Source organism: Populus euphratica, unplaced genomic scaffold (genome assembly GCF_000495115.2).
Source record: "Populus euphratica unplaced genomic scaffold, PopEup_1.0 scaffold181.1, whole genome shotgun sequence".
NCBI lineage: Eukaryota > Viridiplantae > Streptophyta > Magnoliopsida > Malpighiales > Salicaceae > Populus > Populus euphratica.
The window spans coordinates 750,537-769,452 of NW_011499958.1; the positions used below are offsets into that span (position 1 = coordinate 750,537).

The 18,916-nt window shown below is 36.0% G+C and overlaps 4 protein-coding genes across 9 annotated transcripts; 2 read left to right on the forward strand and 2 right to left on the reverse strand.

Annotated features, from left to right (window-relative positions):
* Window positions 1–491: 491 nt before the first annotated feature.
* LOC105138514 (uncharacterized) lies at window positions 492–4,239 on the reverse strand. Of its 2 annotated transcripts, none has more exons than XM_011044612.1 (2): window positions 3,543–4,239; window positions 492–670 (listed from the first exon to the last, which is right to left on the reverse strand). In XM_011044612.1, exon 1 carries the CDS (start codon window positions 4,090–4,092, stop codon window positions 3,547–3,549), a length of 546 nt encoding a protein of 181 aa, XP_011042914.1. In that variant the 5' UTR covers window positions 4,093–4,239; the 3' UTR covers window positions 492–670; window positions 3,543–3,546. The 2 variants fall into 2 exon arrangements, with proteins under 2 accessions (XP_011042914.1, XP_011042913.1); XM_011044611.1 differs by lacking the exon at window positions 492–670 and adding an exon at window positions 3,183–3,434 and having other exon boundaries at window positions 3,543–4,234.
* Window positions 4,240–6,005: 1,766 nt separating this feature from the next.
* Window positions 6,006–7,544, forward strand: LOC105138515 (UPF0544 protein C5orf45 homolog). Its single transcript, XM_011044613.1, has 4 exons — window positions 6,006–6,191; window positions 6,288–6,591; window positions 6,722–6,886; window positions 6,975–7,544. Exons 1-4 carry the CDS (start codon window positions 6,141–6,143, stop codon window positions 7,247–7,249), a joined length of 795 nt encoding a protein of 264 aa, XP_011042915.1. The 5' UTR covers window positions 6,006–6,140; the 3' UTR covers window positions 7,250–7,544.
* Window positions 7,545–7,697: 153 nt separating this feature from the next.
* Window positions 7,698–12,301, reverse strand: LOC105138516 (polyadenylate-binding protein 3-like). The gene is made up of 7 exons (XM_011044614.1): window positions 11,851–12,301; window positions 10,249–11,024; window positions 10,055–10,132; window positions 9,871–9,960; window positions 8,985–9,281; window positions 8,194–8,418; window positions 7,698–8,089 (listed from the first exon to the last, which is right to left on the reverse strand). Exons 1-7 carry the CDS (start codon window positions 12,107–12,109, stop codon window positions 7,868–7,870), a joined length of 1,947 nt encoding a protein of 648 aa, XP_011042916.1. The 5' UTR covers window positions 12,110–12,301; the 3' UTR covers window positions 7,698–7,867.
* A 2,327-nt stretch (window positions 12,302–14,628) lies between these two features.
* LOC105138517 (uncharacterized) lies at window positions 14,629–18,562 on the forward strand. 5 transcript variants are annotated; one of them, XM_011044615.1, is made up of 9 exons: window positions 14,629–14,863; window positions 14,967–15,018; window positions 15,119–15,192; window positions 15,387–15,488; window positions 16,311–16,463; window positions 16,833–16,884; window positions 17,301–17,374; window positions 17,885–17,974; window positions 18,318–18,562. In XM_011044615.1, exons 1-9 carry the CDS (start codon window positions 14,739–14,741, stop codon window positions 18,385–18,387), a joined length of 792 nt encoding a protein of 263 aa, XP_011042917.1. In that variant the 5' UTR covers window positions 14,629–14,738; the 3' UTR covers window positions 18,388–18,562. The 5 variants fall into 5 exon arrangements, with proteins under 5 accessions (XP_011042917.1, XP_011042919.1, XP_011042920.1 ...); XM_011044617.1 differs by having other exon boundaries at window positions 18,335–18,562; XM_011044618.1 differs by having other exon boundaries at window positions 18,340–18,562.
* Window positions 18,563–18,916: the final 354 nt, after the last annotated feature.

The window sequence follows — 18,916 nt, forward strand, 5'->3', positions numbered from 1 at the left end:
AATAAAATGCAACTAGATCTAGAATGAGGTTGCAATGAAAACACATATGGATAAAACTTATAGCATGTTCTCAAAAAATAAGTAATTTCTACTGGGCTATTATACCTTTTTTAAGTTCATATGGGTTTTTATTGATTGAAATTTCCAGTTATCTTGTTTTCAGCTTTCTAACAGCAACAACCTTGTGTCTATATGCGCTAGAGATTTTTACATGTTAACGAGTATCATGCAAACTGTTACTCTTGAAACAAGCAATAAATGGCGCAGCCGATTCTCTTGGAAAATGTACAATTATACTTGACCCGATCGGCTAGAATATGTGTGTGTGTGTGTCTATATATATATATATAGAACGTGCCCCGACAAGAGGCGACCCTAACAGAATAGTTCCGAAAGAAAAGAAGAGCTAGACAAGAAGACAGTCATTCCATGCTCACCACATGAGAATCGACGTCCTCTTCTTTAACTAAAAAGGAAAAATCCCGTTGTCAAAATGGTTGCAACCGGCGCCTTTTGTGTCTTCTCTGGTCCACTTCAAGTTACTTGGTTTTATTTGTAAATAAAATGAATGAACCTACTAGTTGCATTTGGTGCTTTTCAACTTGAACATGGCCTCTGGTGACATCAAGTTGCAGAACTTGCTACTTGTCCATACTTGCCAGACGCTGTCCTGAAACATTGCAATCAAAGAAATATCATATAGAAGTTAGGGCTCACAACCTCCCAATACGAGTTCAATTTCTTAGTGACCTCTTCTTTTTAGACCACTAAGCTTGTCCCCAAAAGCCACATAATGGAATTTCTTTTCTCCACATGCATTTTATCTGTTTCTGATACCATTGTTCTTTTGCTCTCTCCTTTCCTTGTATGCTTTGCTTTCTATATGGGCTGCAATTTCGCACATCTCTTCCCGTATCAACCATATAATCTTTGAAAACCATGGACTGCAGTTTAACACGCCCTACTGTAGTAGCACACAGCCATCCCTGAGAACCAATCGGCAAACACCTGACAAATTACTTGGATATTCTGCTCCTGTATAACTACCGTTAGTGAAACACCGTGTTACCTCGTCAGCGCCTAAACAATACATCCAGTAAATTCCCATTACATGTCAGGAGACATTATCTCACCCCTCACCAACTACAGATCTTCGCTCTTCCGAAGAGCCATCCCTCGCTAAGGTTTCTCAGCATGCCCTCCTCTGATTGAGTAAATTATAAATGAGTCCCTATAGTTTTGTATAATGAAATGAATAGTCTCTCTAGTTTCAAAAATAATTAATTAGTCCCTATATGTTAAAAGTTGTATGTAACTTGATCTTTCCCCCCATTTTCTGTTATTTCTCAATTTATTTTTTTATTTTAAGAAATAGAAAAAAAGAATTGGATCATATGGAAAGTTTAATGAGAAAAAAGGATATTAGATTGTAAACTCCATTGCTTTGCAAGGAAGACAATGAAATTCAGTTTCCATTATTGTGTTGAACAGGAGTTTCCACGAAATACTGTATGATTTATTAGAAATATTTTCCAGAAAGTGAAATTTCTAGTCACTACCAATGGGCAGCCTATGAATTGCTTGCTAGTTCATGGATCTAACTCCAGAAGAATACTCTAAATTCTAATTTGACGCAACACTTAGTTATGCCAGATAACTAAAAGTAATCAACTACATATCATGCCATACCAATCTACAAAGCAACACACCTTCGTCAAAACAACAATGGCATTGCTGCCTTCCAAATTGAGGTCCACAATCTTTCCCCTCTCCATCTCAACTTTAACCAGTATTGGAAGTATAAAGAATAATAACGCTAAACATATACTCCATAAAATGATTGCGTGAAAGCATCAGAAGTAAATTGTGGATCAGCTATAAGCAAGTTATTTCAGCATGAACTAGGAAATCAATAACATGAAAAAAGCTCTAAAGAGATGAAGCCTCTAGTTTATCAAAGAATTCAGGTGCTGGCTAAGGAAAATGGAAGGGAAATTGAATAAGTTTAATGTTGTTGGCAATTTCTATCACTGGTTACTGAAAAAATGCCCCAATTGGCAATATCTATCACTGGTTACTGAAAAAATGCCCCATTCATGAACTAAATTTACATCCTGCTGATGTATTAAAAACTTTCCAGCACCCGTATGGATCTACCTGTCTCAAAATGAAAATATAAACACTGCTATTTGAGCAGTCTCTGTCACATCAAAGAGACATCTAAAGGCAGGCAGTTTGAATTTAGTCGTTTCTTTTTGCTATTATTGCATGAAATTGTAACAGGCTTCAGGAGTGTACATGCTTACAAGTTGCATTTTTCCATCTAATCTCCAGCGTTTTGGGGCTTTTACAGGATATGTTCTGCAAGATTTCGTTGCCCGCACCATGGAAAAAAGGACAATAGATGGTTAAAGACATTCCTAGTCCTTCGAAATTAAATGTGGCTTTTAGCCTGCCATATTGGTTGGACAAATTGAGATCCAAGCCCAATTGTTGAATAGCTACCCAAAACTTAACTCCCTTGTTAGAGGCCACTGTGTGGAAGAGAGGAATCTATATCCATTGTGTCTAAAAATCAGTCTTCTTCAATAAACAGACTACAACTCCAGGGTATGGTCAAGTCTACAAGTGGGAGATAACTGGGACAAAGAGGTGAGAGCAGTGCAAAGGAATAACAAGGACCATTGATCTCTGGATTGAAGAAAACTGTAAGAATTCAGTGTTTGACAGTAGAAAACATACAACTCTGAATAAAAAGTACAAGAAACACGCAGTTAGTGCCTGTTAATCCAGTACTAGGAACCTTGATGCAGGCAAACTTTAATGGAATTGAATGTATTTCTTCGGCATTTCAGAGCACTCCATGGCAGATCCCTTCTCCTTGCATATTACCTATGAACATGGCCTCATTGCCACTAAACCACAAAATGCTTGAGTTGAATGTGGCAAAATGTGGGCTCTTAATATTTTCTCCTAGCTCTCAATTTCAACCTTACATATGAAAGTATCATCCTAATCTTTGGTGGGTTCTTATAAGCAAGAAGCTACTCATTGGATATAGTTAAAAGCATCAACTGCAATGGTGCATTCTCAGTTCAATAACAGCAATATTTCCCCATAACATTTATCCATTTGTTTTGCTCAAAATAAAATCCGTAACATCCATAACAAGAGAGGCAGACTTACCCAAACAAGCTCCAATTCGTCAGTCAAAGCATGAACATAATAGAAGCATGTGACCATTCATTGCATAGGCCTCATATTGTCAAAAAATGATTCTAAGCTACATAAAACAATATCTTTTAAGTCAGAAGGTAACAGAGTTTCCACTATTAGTACCATTGACATTATTAAATTTGAATTGATCCATTATTCAAAATCATCTTCATTTCGTACCGTAAACATCCCATGCATCATAACAAAGCCCTTTCCACCTATAACATCAATATCAAAATTATCCTCAATGAGAACATAATACATTGCAAAACCCCAAAAATGGAAAGCACTAAAGAGAATTTAAGCGAAGACTCATTATCACAAACCTCGTTAATCATCTAACTGCTGAAGCTCGGCCTTTAACTGCTCCATCTTGAGCCCCATTGACCTTTGCAAAGCTGCCTTTTCACTCTCTGGCAATTTCCCTAGTAGTCCTTCAAACATGTCCATAACTTCCTTCACTGCAGCCCTTGCACACTCAGCCTCTTCATCAAAATAGACAGTATCTTTTGACTCCGAAGCCATGTCTATCTCCTCTCTTGCGTCTGCAAACTTGAGGTTTATCATGTCAACTTCTCTGTTGACATCTAACAAGGGCACCGACTCATCTCCAGACTCAGTACTGTGTCCTCTCCGATTTTGGTCAGTCAGGGACCGAGTTCGAGTGTAGGGTCTAAAAGGGTGTGTGAAAGTGTGGAGATTTGAGGCAGGGGAGTGGAGAAATTTGGGGTTTGAAGAGTCGATTGAGTTCGGAACGAAATAGGTTGGAATCAGAGCTCGCGACTGGAGGGGGAACGGAATTGTGGGTTTCGGGGAATGTTCAAAAGGGCGTCTCAAAAGCAATTTGAAAAGAGAAATCTGCAATCGCTTCTGCATTTTCACTGAGCAAGAGAGCAGACACCCAGAAGAAATTCTCTAGGCTAAACTCTAAAAACCCCAAGTCCCAACTCCCTTCTTTTACAGGTTTAGACTGGGCCTAGGCTGTATAAAGATTGAAAATGGTCTGGATGAAAGGTGTGGATCTTTTTTAGGTATGCATCGTAAGGCCCTTGTCAATGTCAAAATGGATCCTTATCAAACCACCGACGAAAAATTAAAAAAAGCAGCAGCTAGGTATAGTTGGAACGATGCATTAATGCTGTAATACGGTGATTAGGCGCTTGTTTTGAAGTAAAATAGACGTTGTTTTTTTAAAAAAACAATTATTAAAAAAATATTTTTAAATTTTTAATAGTATTAAAAAAATTTAAAAAAAATTCAAGAAAAACAATTGAACCGTAATTTAAAAAAAATGTTTTTTTGCACCATGTTTTAAAATTCCTTTTTAAAACTTAATTTTTTTAGATTTTTTTTTACTTTAAATTTTATATATATTACAAGAATCATGAAGAGTCAAAAAAATTATCTCAATCCAAACTCTAACAAATCCTTCAAATCCAGCAATCCCATTTGGCAAAAATGAGCCTTATAAACTCTCTCAAAATCACAGAGAACCAAACATCAAAAAATTACCATGGCTAGCCAACTTCACTTGAGACAAATACCACTGTTCATCAGAAGCTGGCCTGGATGCAGTGATTCTTCTCTTGTGTGCATCTGCCTTGTTCGTGTGTGCTTCACGTTCACGTAAATGGCGTCGATGGAGTGCTTGTTATGGATCCTTTGACCACGATCCAGTAAGACAACTCAACACTGAAGATACGATGTTGGGCACAGGAGTTTACGGCATCTATGAAGGCAGTCGTGATGATAGCACGTTCATTGGTGAACAAGGAGATTTGAGATTTGAGATTTGAGATTTGGTCCAATAGACCCTCTCCATCCAAAGACATCAATCAGTACCGAAAAGAGAGGGATAAGAGCTTTTAATTTTGAGTGCTGGGGTTTGGCGATGTTGGCCAGGGGTTTAGGAGAGCATCTTTATTGCGACTTGCGAGGGCCAAAAATAAAAAGGCTATTTTTTTGGCATTTTGCTCTCTAATTTTGCAGCTTTACTTTAAGAAAAACAAATGAAAAGTTAATGTTTTTTTCCAAAAAAAGTAATTCTTATTTCAAAACATTAAAAATAAATTATTTAAATATTTATTTTTTATTAATTAAACTCTTTTCAATATCTTTTCAGAAAAAAAGAGTACAAAATGTTAATATTAAACATGTTAAACATAAATAGCTATTGAAATATACGAAATGCACTGCAAATTTATTTACTTGAACCATTGCCACTCAAATTCCCATTATTTCGTGTGGGATTTGTGGCTGCCTATTTACGTTGACTTATTCAAGTGATCAAGAACAACCCTGAGCTAATATTTTTAATTGATTATCTTTTTCCATTCAATTTAAGTATTAAGACAGTTTTAAACATATTTGAAATCTCCTACATGTTTTTCCATTCAATTCAAGTATTAAGACAGTTTTAAACATATTTGATATCGTGTTACAGGATAATTTTTAAAAATATTTTTTATTTTTAAATAAATTTTTATATCAATATATAAAAATAATTTTAAAAAAGGATAATTTTTAAAAATATTTTTTATTTTTAAATAAGATAATTTTTAAATAAATTTTTTATTTTTAAATAAATTTTTATATTAACATATCAAAATAATCTTAAAAAATAAAAAAATTATCAATTTAATATATTTTTAATTTTTAAAATGAACTGAAAAACAAGAATTATGTTCTTCTGTTTTTTTTAAAAAAAATTAATAGTTGTGTGTAGCCGTATGCGGTGGCAAATCAGGCCACGGGCCCATTTCCAGCAGCTGGCCCAAAATTCTAAATATTGGCGCCAAACACTCAAAATTTAAACCTCCAGAACCCCACCTCCCCGCCTAAAAATAAAAAAACCATTTCAAAACCAAACCCCAAACAGATCGAGAAACAAAAGCGAAAAATTGCTTTCCACCCGGAAGAAGATCATGCAGATGATTTTCATCGCCCTACAGTGCTACCAGTGCTCCACGATGCAGGCACCCTCATCTCTCTCTTTCTCTCGTTTTTACCAATCTTTCTGTTCATCTACTCATCCCAAGACAAACATTTTTTATTTTTTTTTGCGTGTCCAGGTGAAGCAAAAGAAGAAGAGCAGCAACAAATGGACATGCGCAGTTTGCAACCAGAAGCAGTCCGTAAGGAAAGTCTTTGCTCAAGGTTGCATGGCTAAAGACCTCCGCAAGTTTGTCCAATCATTCAACATGTCTCGCAAGATCGCTGACGAACAAGACTCTTTCGATCAAGATGCAGCGCTAATCCCAACATCAGAAACTGATCATACTGGGTTAAATGAAGATTGCCAGAGAAAGAGGCGCTCTGATTGGACTGATTACCTTGATGCAGAGGAAGATTATAATATTAAACAAGAGGACGAAGGTACCTGTACGTGTTTCTTTTTAAGTGTAATTGTCTTAATTTTGATCAATTAATTGAATGGTTGAATATAATTTTGGGTTAATGTTGATCATGGAGCTCTTGAGAGGGAAATTGGAATATGGTAACGCAGGAGAGGAACCTGGGCCAATGGTCGTGACAGAGTTTCCCAAGGAGATGTTTAAGAAACCCAGATTGAAGAATGATTTTGGGCAGAATAGTGGAGATCATGGCGATGGAAATCCGTACAAGCCGGTTTTTTCAAAGAGAGATGCGAGCAAAATTCCCATGTCTCGAGGTACTGGAATCGTAGTAAATGAATCCAAGATATTCCTCATGTTTTAAGTTTCATAGTTTTAACTGTTCTGGTTAACTTTGAGTTGCAGGCAAGGAATCAAGGAAATATCAGTCTACAAAGGCTGCTGGCAATTCAAAATGGAGTGATAGCATGACACAGGTTGAGGAGGAAAGGATTTCCCAGCCGACAACGGGGAAAACCAAGGCTTCCAAATGGAAAGATTACATAACGCAAGATGAAGATGGTTTTAACTCTGGGAGGGGGAGAAATGTTGGAGCTCACCACCAGAACTGTGGTGATTGGGAGAACATATTGGATGACGATCAGAAGGTAGAAGATGATGTCCACCCAGACTTCATGTAAACATCTTTCACCCTGTTCAATACTCTTTCTATATAGGTCAGGGACCAAAATTAACTGAAATTTGGAAGCTTTGAGCTACTTGTCATTGATTTGGAGTGCAGTTGATCTCGTTTGAGATCATGCTTTTACTTCTTTTGGAGGTTTAATTCTTCTACGGGTTAGGAACATTCGATACTGGAAGCTCATCCTGTTCATTGCACACCAGAGAAGATGCAGGGAACAGTGCCAAAATCTGGTTTAGAGTTTAGACCTTGCAGCTAACAAAATGAGGACAGATAACGCGCCCTTTAACTCCGTTGGCTCTTATCCTTTATTTATTCAGTTCCCATTCCGTTTTCTATACATCATCTTGTGACACAAATTAAGTTTTCACTGCCACGTTTTCAGATTGTGCTTCGATAATTTTGTGGTTTCAAGATTCAGAAAAAAACCCTAAAAATCGCTGTCATGCTCAAATTCGGTAGTCTAAGCTGCCAATCCACTAAATAAAGTAAGGTCCTATAATATTAGTTTCAGAGAAAATTCTAAAAAAGGGTGGGGTCATCAAGCCCATAAAAACTGTGCTCATAAACTCCAATGTATCAATCATTGTATTTACCCACGAAAATAAGCTATGCTTCATTCATTGAGTGCCAAGGAGCCAGGTTGATCACCAACGCTAGAAGCACCAGCTTCCTGAAGGACTTGCATTGCCTCAGCCACCTTTTTCTTGAGAGCATCTGGAGATTCAATAAGATGTAGCACCTCTGTTTGATCCATCTCCAATAACATCCCAGTCACCTTTGCCGCATGATCTGGCTCCAGACATTCCACAAGGGGATAAAGCTGTTCACCCAGCATCTGCCAGAGATATATAAAAAGATGAGAAGTTATGTTTCATACATCTATCTTCACCAAATAAAACGCATTCTCCCGGAGTGGAGGAGCAATGTGGTGTTACATACCATCATGCGGTTCTCCGGTGTAGCAGAAGCCAGAGCGGTTGTGAGAGTTGAAATGGGCACTGGAGTGGTTGGCTGGGCATGACCAGGAGTTACAGGCATCCCTGAAGCCTCAAAGGACAATGGCATCACTGGACCAACAAAACCTTGTGGAACCACAGACGAATCTATGCCATTTCTTGCGCTGCCCACGTATCTTAAGCCCTGATTAGTATTCCGGTGCAATAGCTGAATTCAAAATGAACCGGAAATCAGACATGGGCGAACACTTGCAGCAGAGTATTTTTTGAATCAACTACAAGTTACATATCAACATTAGGAGCAACACCGAATTGAGTACCATTAACCCATGATATGAAACACAAATGAGAATAGTATGATGCAGTCAGCCAAAAAAGCTCAAGTAATGATGAAAATAAAAGCGACCACTCTCACCATGCAATTAACCATCAGAGGAAGAAAGTTTGGACAAAACAATTTCAACAGATTGAAGTGCAATAATATCTCATAATTTAGTCGTGAAGTTTCAATCAAGCAAGTGCCTCTTTGCAGTAAAAACTAGGTAAAATTAAAAGGTATTTGCTCATGTAGAGCAGTAAAATCAACATGTGAAAATTACTGACCACACTTCTTGGGTAAGGGGAAACATGACATTTTCTTATATAACAGGCAAAAGAGGGAAATATGATGTGTTCTTGAGTGACAGATAAAGGAAGGAAATGTTGCAAGGCATGTAAACAATAAAGCACCTGCTGCTGCTGCATATGTTGCAAGACATGTAAACAATAAAGCACCTGCTGCTGCTGCATCTGTTGGTGGTTCCCTCCAGGCCGCATAGCTATCCTCTGCCCCTGTTGTCCTTGCCTTTGCAGCTGATACGGCATGACAAAGTTGGGGCCAACAGCAGCACGCATTCCAGGCAAGAGTTGCGGCTGGAAACTGTAGCCTGCAGGCTGAGGGGGCATCATGCCAGGAGTTCCTTGGCCAAAATAGAGCTGGTGTGGTGCAAGCCTAGGTGTGCCAGGATGATATCCAGGAAGTCCTGAAGGTAAAGCTGGCAGTCCAGGTGCCTGAATTTGAGAAAAATGTGCCTGACAAGAAACATCGTTTAAGATAATCCATCTACATTTCCCAAATAAAATGAGTAAATAGGCGTTATATCAGATTCTACCCTTGTATACTTTCAAACTATTGAACTTTTGAATAAGTGTAACACTCATCTCACTATACACTACACTGATATTTCAGAAAACAGTGATGGAAAAGATCAAATTCGGGTGTTGAAAAGTAAATAGTGAGTTTAAAAGTAACCCTCAGATTCCTGCATTTATCTTGCTTTGTCCAATTGCATCTGGATCGTGGTTTACAGGGTATCTGAATTATTTCACTCCCCAAAAATCCTAAAAACAGAAGCAAAAAACTAGCTATTTCTGCTGTAAACCAAAATCTTCATCCAGATTACCAACAACAATGATACAAAGATATTGAAGAGCTCAGTAGTCATTTTTTACAGGTGTCACTGGTATAAAACAGCTCTGAGGACTATGCAAGTCATCTACAGATCATATAAAAAGATTAATAAATAAATACATGCTTCCCAGCAACAAATGCTTTCTTATTGAAACAAAAAAAGAGAAAAGTAATTGTTTGACAAGAAAAATATGCAGTGATGAAGATCACCTGCAGCCGAGCCATCCTTTCTTCTCTGCGTTGGGCAATGGCTACATACAGGGGTTTCTTTCCTATCATCTTTCCATTCATTTCACTCAACTGAAAATAAAAATTGGTGGTAACAAATTAATATACAAAAACTGCAAATGTAAAAGGCCAGATGGCTAGATCTAATTAGCAATTAAAAACTTACAGCTCTTGAAGCTTCCTCAGGTGTAGAAAATGCAACAAAACCAGAGCCCTTACTCAACCCTTGTTGATCAACCATGACCTGGAAGGAATATCAGCACATGAATAACAAAATTGAATTTATTTGCATGGAAAAATAACCCAGTTATCACTTCCAAAACAACTGCACTGTAACAATTACTTGTAAATAGATTATACCTTGCATGATGTTATAGATCCAAACTCAGAAAATAATTCCTTCAATCTTTCTTCGTCAATGGTGTCGCCAAGATTTTTTAGGTAGAGATTAGCAGCCTTCATTTTCTCATATCTGCTATTTCTTTCCTGTTCAAACTTGGCTTTCAACTCTGCCTCCCTTTCTCCTTTCCTTTGGGCCCTTCCAACATACCAAACCTTATCACTGAAGGTCATCCCATTCAACTTCTCAACAGCGGCAGCAGCAGAATCTGGGCTCTGGAAGGTCACAAAAACAAAACCTCTGGATTTCCCATTTTGGTCCTTCATAACAATTGCACCGGTGATGGCACCATAACTGCTGAAAATTTTCTTAAGGTCCTCGTCAGAAGTTGTCTCAGACAAATTCTTAACATAAACATTAGTAAATTTTGGTGACCCATTAGCCTCAATCCTTTCTAGACGTCGAACAAAAGGTCCAACATAAACTTCTCTATCGTTTACCAACATGCCATTCAACCGGTTGATTGCACTCTGAGCATCTTCCTCGTTTTCAAACTGTATGAAGCCATAACCTTTTGATTGGCCATTGTTGTCAACAGCTACTTTGCAGGAAAGGACAGGCCCAAAGGAAGCAAATGTTTCGTGCAAAGCCTTGTTATCAATTTTAGTGTCGAGATTCTTGATAAAGACATTTGCATGTCCACTTCTCCTTGTTGTAGGATCACGATGAGAAAACATAATTCTGATAGGTTTCCCATTCAAAGGGGTGAAGTTCAGAACCTCCATTGCTTTTGCAGCTGCGGTTTGCAAAATGACAATCAGGGTCAAAATGCTAAGAAGTTTGTTTTGTTAGCAAAACGATTGAGGAAAAATGGTGTCTGCCTCGTATTTCCAGTCGCAAAGACATTATATGCACACACAAACTTGAATTGACATCATTTTCAATGTCATTGAATTAACATGTGCTACATTCAAAGGGTGTGAGGGAGGGTGCCGGAGAAGAGTATCAGAAACATTGGATAAACTAGCACAACGATTGAACTAACATGTGCTAAATTCAAAGGGTGTGAGGGATCGTGACGGAGAAGAGTATCAGAAACATTGGATAAATCCCAGAAAAATCTTTTTTTAATAAAGGGAGTTGTTATTCACTTTGGCTGGCATTTATCAACTCTGCACAAAAAGTTTCTGAAGGATAAAAAAAACTAAGATACAAGAAGAAAAAAAAGCAAGCATCAATTGAAGAACTCCAATCTCTTCTAGAAAAAAAAAAAAAAGCAACCATCAATTGAAGAACTCCAATCTCTTCTCTCCATCTTTGCAGTAAAAAAATGACCAGATTGATCTTAATAAATAGGACACTACAAAAACATTGGCACCACCCACTCAAAAAAATTAAAAAACACACAAGCTGATCACAACAACAACAAAGAACACTCGAATTAACAACTAGAAAAGCTGCAGGACAATAAAAATATATAAAATTTAATGAAAAAACTTGAATAAAATTGTCAACACTGATGCATGCACTCACACCTTGACTAACACGTGAAAACAGATTGCTATCACAGAGAAAACAACAAAACAAGGGCCAAAGAATCGTATAAATGGGAAGAAAATTACCATCTTGAGGATTGCTGAAATTGACATAAGCATAGCCGAGCGAGGTTAGCCCAGCCTGATCCCTACAAACCCTAGTGGAAACAACCGGCGCCACCTGGCTAAAGAGATCAAACAGTTGTCCTTCTTTGACGTTATGCTCCAGATCCCCAACGTAGAGCGACCTGTTCGGAAACTGTTCGGCTGCAGGCGTTTCCGCCGCAGGAGCAACCACTGCCGCCGTTTGATCCGTAACCACTGGAACCACAACCGCTGCAGCCATTGTTTTCTTTCTTCTCTCGCAACGGAAAGAATAAATTGCAAAAAGTATATATTTGTAGAGTGATTGGGGACAGATGTAAATAGAGAAAATAGGGTCGGCTGCGTAAACGGAATTGAATTCTTTATTTTTATGTTTTATGTTTTATTTTTTATTTTTTTGGGTTTGTTTCCTCTTTAGAAAGGGAGAAGTGGAGGGGAGCTGGGGGAGAGGATGGAGAGGGAGGCAGCGAGCGTTATATATATGTGTGCGTGGGGAAAAGAAAGGGACTTGAACCGGGTTTTTTTTTCTCCTTTGGGTTGGATTCCTTCAGGAAGTTAAAAAACATGTGAAGAATCGCACGTGTGAGCTGTTGCTGGTGGAAGAGTCCATGCGTGGCATTCGAGGCCTTGTTTGTGGGGATCCTCTCCCTGCAAGTTGTTTCTCTTCTTTCTTTTTGGATGGATTTTTTATTATTTTTATTATTTATTTTTCTGTGACGTCACGTTGGTGATCTTACTTCTGGAAGTTTACTGGGAATATGGAGAGCAGAATTGAAAAATAAAAAAACGAAGGGAGAGTAAACGGGTGATTTTTTTTATTGGTGGGATCCCATGATCAATAATCGGGAAAGAAATACATATTGTTAAACAAACATATGGGGCTGAAAAGTCAAGAATATATAAATAAATATGTTATTAAAATAACTTTTGAGTTAATTTATATACTTTCAGAGGCATTAGGTACATAAAAACTTGTTTTTATAAATAATTTTTTTATTTATAAAATATCCTTATAAAAAATAATTATAAATTTATTCAACTAAAATATATAAAAATAAAATATTTATTATTATAACTTTAAAAATATATAAATATAAAAATGTCAACTCTCTAACAACCTTGTGTTATTTAAAAAGATTTTTCAAAAAAAAAATAATGAATTTTTTACTCTGCTTTACCCTATGTTAATCAATTTACATGTTAACTTGTGTTTTTTTATTGAATTATATTACATCACTATTTAATTTATTTTTTAAATTAGAATCAAGATCTAAAATTGTCTTAAACTCAGTGCCAAGACCATCCAGGATTAATAGTTAGGATTACTAATTTCAACACTCGATGTAAACTAAAATAACAATAAAAAATAACATTTAATTATTTTTAAAGAGTATATATAAATTTGACAGTGTTATATATCAAAAGACAAACTAAATTGTTTTATAATTTATTTTGTCTTGATTATCATTAATCAAATAAAAATATAGAGACAATTAATATATCTTATACACCAATATTATATATAATTATATATTTATCTCTTATTTATATTGTGTCCCAACTCTCATCATCTTTTTTATCGTGATACAATAAATAAATGCTATTACAGTGATAAATTTAGGTTTATAATGTCATCAAACTTAACTTAGCAGTTCAATATAAAAATCACTCTATCAAGCTCTTGGTTTAGTTGGATTTCAAGTTAAATGAAGTGGAAATTGATTTAATATGTTTGAATGACTTAGCTACTTTAAATGTGATATAATAAATTTGAATTAGCTTGAAACATTAGTATTATTTGAGTTTTTTATATATATCAAAATGATAATAATTTATATTAAGTCGGGCTAATTTAAATCAATTTTTTTAATTAACAATCTAAATTATGAATCTAATTAGATTTAATAATTTTTTTTTAAAATAATACTTTTTATTTCATTATGTGACAGGTAAAATCCACGTCAACAGGAAAGCCACCAAATAAAAAACAAGAAGAAAACACATGGTGGAGAATTGTATTAAAAAAGTGCTTGTTAAAGATAAAAAAAATTATTACAACCTCATTATAAAAAATTAAAGATGGATTGATATTTGATAAAATAATATCCAAAAAATTCAAATTTTATAATAAAAATAGAAGAAAGGATGGCCAGGCACGTGTTCCTTATTATTTTTTTCTATTTATTAAAATGAGTGAACAAAATTTTGTTTATTTATTAAAAGAAATCAGATAACACGTGGTTTACAATCATTAACCAGATCAATTTTGTCCATTTCAAGTGGTTACAAAGCAAGCTCCGCCTTTTGGTCTCATAAAACTTACATTCTACAATTTTTTTTTATATCTGACCTCTAAATAATATTTAATCGATAAATACATAATATAAAAAAAAAAAATAAGCAGCTCCCAAATTTAGCTTTGCTGGCAATATCAAGGGCAAAACACTCAAATGTATCTTCTCATGTCAAATAAAATCTATCACACAAAAATTGACCTTTTTGGTTATCAAGAAATGGATAATTAACAGTTTTTTATTTTTTTTTAATTTCATTTTAAGACGGAAAATCAATAAATTTACGACAAATCAGAACAATAAAGCAGTCTTGACTCGGAACTGCGCCTTAAGCACGACTCAGGTAAATGGCACTGAGCCGACAAACTCACTCGGCCCGTGCATATCCCCTTCTCTTGCCGATTTTACAATCTTAACCCCCACTCCTTTAGCGATGACGTGGACTCAGCCTCTCCACGGGTCTCTCAGTCAAAGAAAGAAACGAAGCAGCTGCATTCAGTCTTCCACGTCTCCGTCTTCCCCTCTGTGGCTTGTAGAGTAGAATTGGAGAAGACAGTATTCTGCAGGGAAACAAAAATGGCAATTCCTTTAGCAAATGGCTTAAGAGCACTCTTCTCAGTGTTGGGCTGTTTAATGGTGGCTACTCTCATCTACACCATCTACGTCGATGGCTTCCCATTTCGCAGAGACCTCCTCACCCCGTAAATAAAACTCTCTCCGTGTCAAATATTTTCTTTCCACTTTCAGAGTTTTCTAAGTAGATGAAAATTATAAAATCTGCTTGCTTTCTCATTTACGTTGCAGGTGGATGGCCGCTACTTTAGTTGATTTCTACATCAATATTATAGCTTTAGCGGTACCACTTTCCTTCTCTTCCAATATACATAGTCTTTGCTTCCTAAGATTTAAGAATATGATACGTGCTTCAACTGAGAGGATTCCGTGGTGGTTATTAGGCTTGGATTTCCTACAAGGAATCGAACTTTATTACTGCAACAGTTTGGATAGTTCTGCTAATATGCTCCGGAAGGTATTTTTTATGGTTATTATACTTTAATTATTGTTCCATTAAGTGCAAATCCCTTTGAGAAATTAATTCAAATGTGGTGGTGGTTGTTAATAGAAATGGATGTGGTGTCAAAAAGTCATTTCTTTAATTAAGGCTCGCCGAGTAGTGTCAGGATTTGTTGTTTAATCATTTTGTGTTTTGTTCTATATCTTCAGCATTGCAACGTGCGCCTACATTTTTATTCAACTTCTCAAGTTGTCGCCTGAAGAATCTTTGCAAGACCCGCTGTATCATGTACTATTGCGGCACGAAAACAAGTATGTGATTTGAATTTCTGATTCTAGAATTACGCTCTCATGCTGGAGTGTTGTTAAAATAAGGAAGTAAGGCTGTAGCCCATATATGATTTGGAAGTTATGCCCGTTTCCATTCCCCCCCCCCCCCCCCCCCCCCATCAGTTCTGCTTTTGCAGTGGTGGTTGTTCAAAGCTTGTGTCTTCCGTGTGTATGTGTGTTGCTTTTGTAGAAGCAGATAAGCATGTGCTTAACCACTCCTGACCTAATTCGATGCCCTGAATCAGTAACCTTTGGATCATGGTAAAAAGTAAGCTCCAATGTTTATAATTCAACTCAAACATTTTAGTTTCGTATCTGGCAACTGTAGCCATGACGCTAAGCATGCTGCAGCTTGGTTTTATTTTTTTTGTTCACACCCCTTTGCCTGATGATGGAAGCCTGAATGCTACTGTTCATAAGTAAAAACTTTATTCCATGTGTGGGAATCGTAATGTGTTGAAGAGGGGAATTTTTCTTTGAAACTGGAGGTTTTCCTTCATAGACATCAACAGCAGTCTGGATGGTGATTTACTGTTTAAAAGGGTCGAACTTCTTGATGGGTAAACAGCTATTTTAGAGTTTTGCTGCTCTGATTCTTAATGCCGTTCTAACTGGATACAAAGGAATCTGTTGGAAGGAAGAGAATATCTTCCATACCACCAGTACATGATTCTTTGAAATCTTTTTTTTTGGTTATTATGTTTTAGAAGTTTATTCACAACTCATATAAAATAGATTCAACAAGCTCTACAGATCTCACCCGCTTTCCCTTTTTGTAATAGTTGCTCATGCATTGACAAACAGACTTACTTATAGGGGTGTGGAACAAAAGACAAAACAATCTGCTGTTGTGACTGCAAGGATTGCTTTCAGCATTCTGGGTCTTCTGATGCTGGGAACTTTGATTTACACTTTAATAACTGATGGTTCTCCTTTTCGCAAAGAGCTTCTTACTCCGTAAGTTTTCAGTTTCCTTCTATACTTGCCCTTTCATTTTCTCCCTTGGTTGACTATGCTTGGTTGACTATGTTATTAGATAAAGGTGGTTATCTAGTTGAGTCCTTGTCCTCATGGTTGAAAAACATGAGGTGCTGAATCCAATCACCTTGGGGGGTAATGAAAGCCATGATGAGCCTCGTTTCTATTAGAAAGTCTTCTTATTGGCCTTTGTTTTGGGTGGGGCAGGGCAGAAAGCTACGAAGAGGTTTCTCTGTTTCTTTAAGATGATGTTGTTTGTTTCTAATCATTGGTATTTGTTTAATTCATCAGAGATATTTGGTAGTTTGTTATCTTCTATAATACTGATTGTACATGGCATGCTTGCAGTTGGATGGTTGCAACACTAATTGACTTCTATATCAATGTCGTGGCTCTTTCGGTAGGTGGAATTATTTTGGTTACATTGTTCTGCTCCTTTATTCTTGAAGTTAATTTTAAGACCTTGATATAGTTTCTACCGAAGCCACAAAAGGTTCTCTAAAAATGATTCTTTTTCACTAGCTTCTTTGACATGTGTGATTCACGGGTACTTGGATAGATTTCATTTTTTCAAGAAATTCATAAAAGTTGTTTGCGGAGAGGAAGCACAATGATACAAACCCTTGTGCGCTTGTTTCACTCTTCACAATTTCACAAGATTCTGACTTTCTTTAAAAAATTTGTTAAAGATCTTTTGGGATATTAAAGTCTAGTGGTGATTTGATTTACCGAGAGAATCATAGTAAATTTTGGGTTTTACTAAATATCCTTGTGCATTTTCTTTCAAATGAACAGTGTCGTTCCTTGTGAATTTAGGTTTGGGTTGCCTACAAGGAATCAAGTTGGATCAGTGCATTCTTATGGATATTGCTATTGATTTGCTTTGGGAGGTAATATCTCGTCCATAGCCTGATTCTCAAATATAAAGGATGATTTGCTTTGGCTGTCAAGAGAGTCAAAAGTCGCCATATGTATGATCTGCAGTTGCTTTACGTAATTTTAAATCATCTGTCCATTTGGGATGCAGGAATTTTCAGACACATGCCGAAGAGGAATGAAATTTTAATTGATAAAACGATATTCACCTTTTTGCATTTTCCTTCCATGCTATTCTTTTGGTGTCCAAACCGAGTCTCACACATAGTATGTGATTGTTGATGTAATATGAAGTATAAATTGCTATTTGCATGTTTTTTTTATGAAAATGTTTGGTCATCAGGGATAAAAGAATCTAGCAGATATTTGGTGAAAATATATTTAATGAATCTAAAATAAAATGTTGATTTGTAAGCTACTTTGCACACATTTCTTCTATAATTATCTTCCTTTTCTTTTCAAGTCCAAAGCTGATCGTTCCATATCTTTTGAAAGTACTGATATTTCATTCCTACAATATTCAGCATTACTACTTGCGCCTACGTCGTCAAACAGCTGCTGCAGCTTACTTCTCAAGATCCAGTTTACTTGATCTTATTCAATAGAGGCAACAGGCAAGTCTAGTACACTTTTCTGTGTTCTAAATTCTTGCAGTGGTTCTGGGTTCAGTATTATGGGTGGCAGGTTGAGGAGTATGAACATATGATCATTTAGTGATTTGTTCACGCTGATGTTTCGACATATACAATCACATTATGGCAGAAAATTGGGGAGGTTAAATGTTAATTATAATGGTCTTGCAATTGAGCTAGCAAGCATCAAGATTCTAATTTCTCCTTCCAAGAACCTGTGTGTTACTAGCTTTTGTTTGCGGAAAGATTTGGAAATTAACTTGCTGTGTTCATGAACTGTTTCCACAGCACATATTTTTTGTATTATTTCCTGAAAGCCGCACAGTTATGTGTCCATGGTAGGGCAGAAAACAGGTATGAAAGGACGTGAAACTCATCTAGACGACAGGAGTTGACGGACATGAAGCTTATATCCCATTCTGGTGGGCACATGTCTTGGACTTTTATGACAGGGTGACTGCTTATGAATGACGCGAACAATTGTAGACATATTCATAAATTGAATCATGATTGTACTACAAAATTACAAACCAGAATTTATATTTGTATAAACCTCGTGAATTGTTACTTCTATTATTTTTTAAAATATTTTTTATTTAAAAATTAATAAAAATATTATTTTTTATTTTTTAAAATTTATTTTTGATATTATCATATCAAATAATCTAAAATTACTATAAAAAATTAATTATAAATAAAAAATTTAATTTAAAAAAAAACATGTCTAACTTATCCATAACTATTTAATTTAAAAATAACAAAACCCTAAATTTAATGGGTTTGGTGGGGTTTGCCTAGAATTATCCACTAGAACCACCCGTAGATTTTATTTTATTTTGAATTATCTCCTTGAAAAATTATTTATAGGAAAATTAGTATGGGTTATGACTTTATTTATTTATTGATCTTCATATATTTTTTTGA

What these genes read in the sequence shown, in the direction of transcription:
- LOC105138515 (XM_011044613.1), top strand. Translation starts at nt 6,141, where the DNA reads ATGCAGATGATTTTCATCGCCCTACAGTGCTACCAGTGCTCCACGATG. An exon ending in ACCAGTGCTCCACGATGCAG is followed by an intron (nt 6,192 to 6,287) that starts GCACCCTCATCT and finishes TTGCGTGTCCAG; the next exon opens with GTGAAGCAAAAGAAGAAGAG. An exon ending in CAAAATTCCCATGTCTCGAG is followed by an intron (nt 6,887 to 6,974) that starts GTACTGGAATCG and finishes TTTGAGTTGCAG; the next exon opens with GCAAGGAATCAAGGAAATAT.
- LOC105138517 (XM_011044615.1), top strand. Translation starts at nt 14,739, where the DNA reads ATGGCAATTCCTTTAGCAAATGGCTTAAGAGCACTCTTCTCAGTGTTG. An exon ending in CGCAGAGACCTCCTCACCCC is followed by an intron (nt 14,864 to 14,966) that starts GTAAATAAAACT and finishes TTTACGTTGCAG; the next exon opens with GTGGATGGCCGCTACTTTAG. An exon ending in CTGCTAATATGCTCCGGAAG is followed by an intron (nt 15,193 to 15,386) that starts GTATTTTTTATG and finishes CTATATCTTCAG; the next exon opens with CATTGCAACGTGCGCCTACA.
- LOC105138514 (XM_011044612.1), bottom strand. Translation starts at nt 4,092, where the DNA reads ATGCAGAAGCGATTGCAGATTTCTCTTTTCAAATTGCTTTTGAGACGC.
- LOC105138516 (XM_011044614.1), bottom strand. Translation starts at nt 12,109, where the DNA reads ATGGCTGCAGCGGTTGTGGTTCCAGTGGTTACGGATCAAACGGCGGCA. An exon ending in TTTCAGCAATCCTCAAGATG is followed by an intron (nt 11,025 to 11,850) that starts GTAATTTTCTTC and finishes TGCAAACCGCAG; the next exon opens with CTGCAAAAGCAATGGAGGTT. An exon ending in GATCTATAACATCATGCAAG is followed by an intron (nt 10,133 to 10,248) that starts GTATAATCTATT and finishes TATTCCTTCCAG; the next exon opens with GTCATGGTTGATCAACAAGG.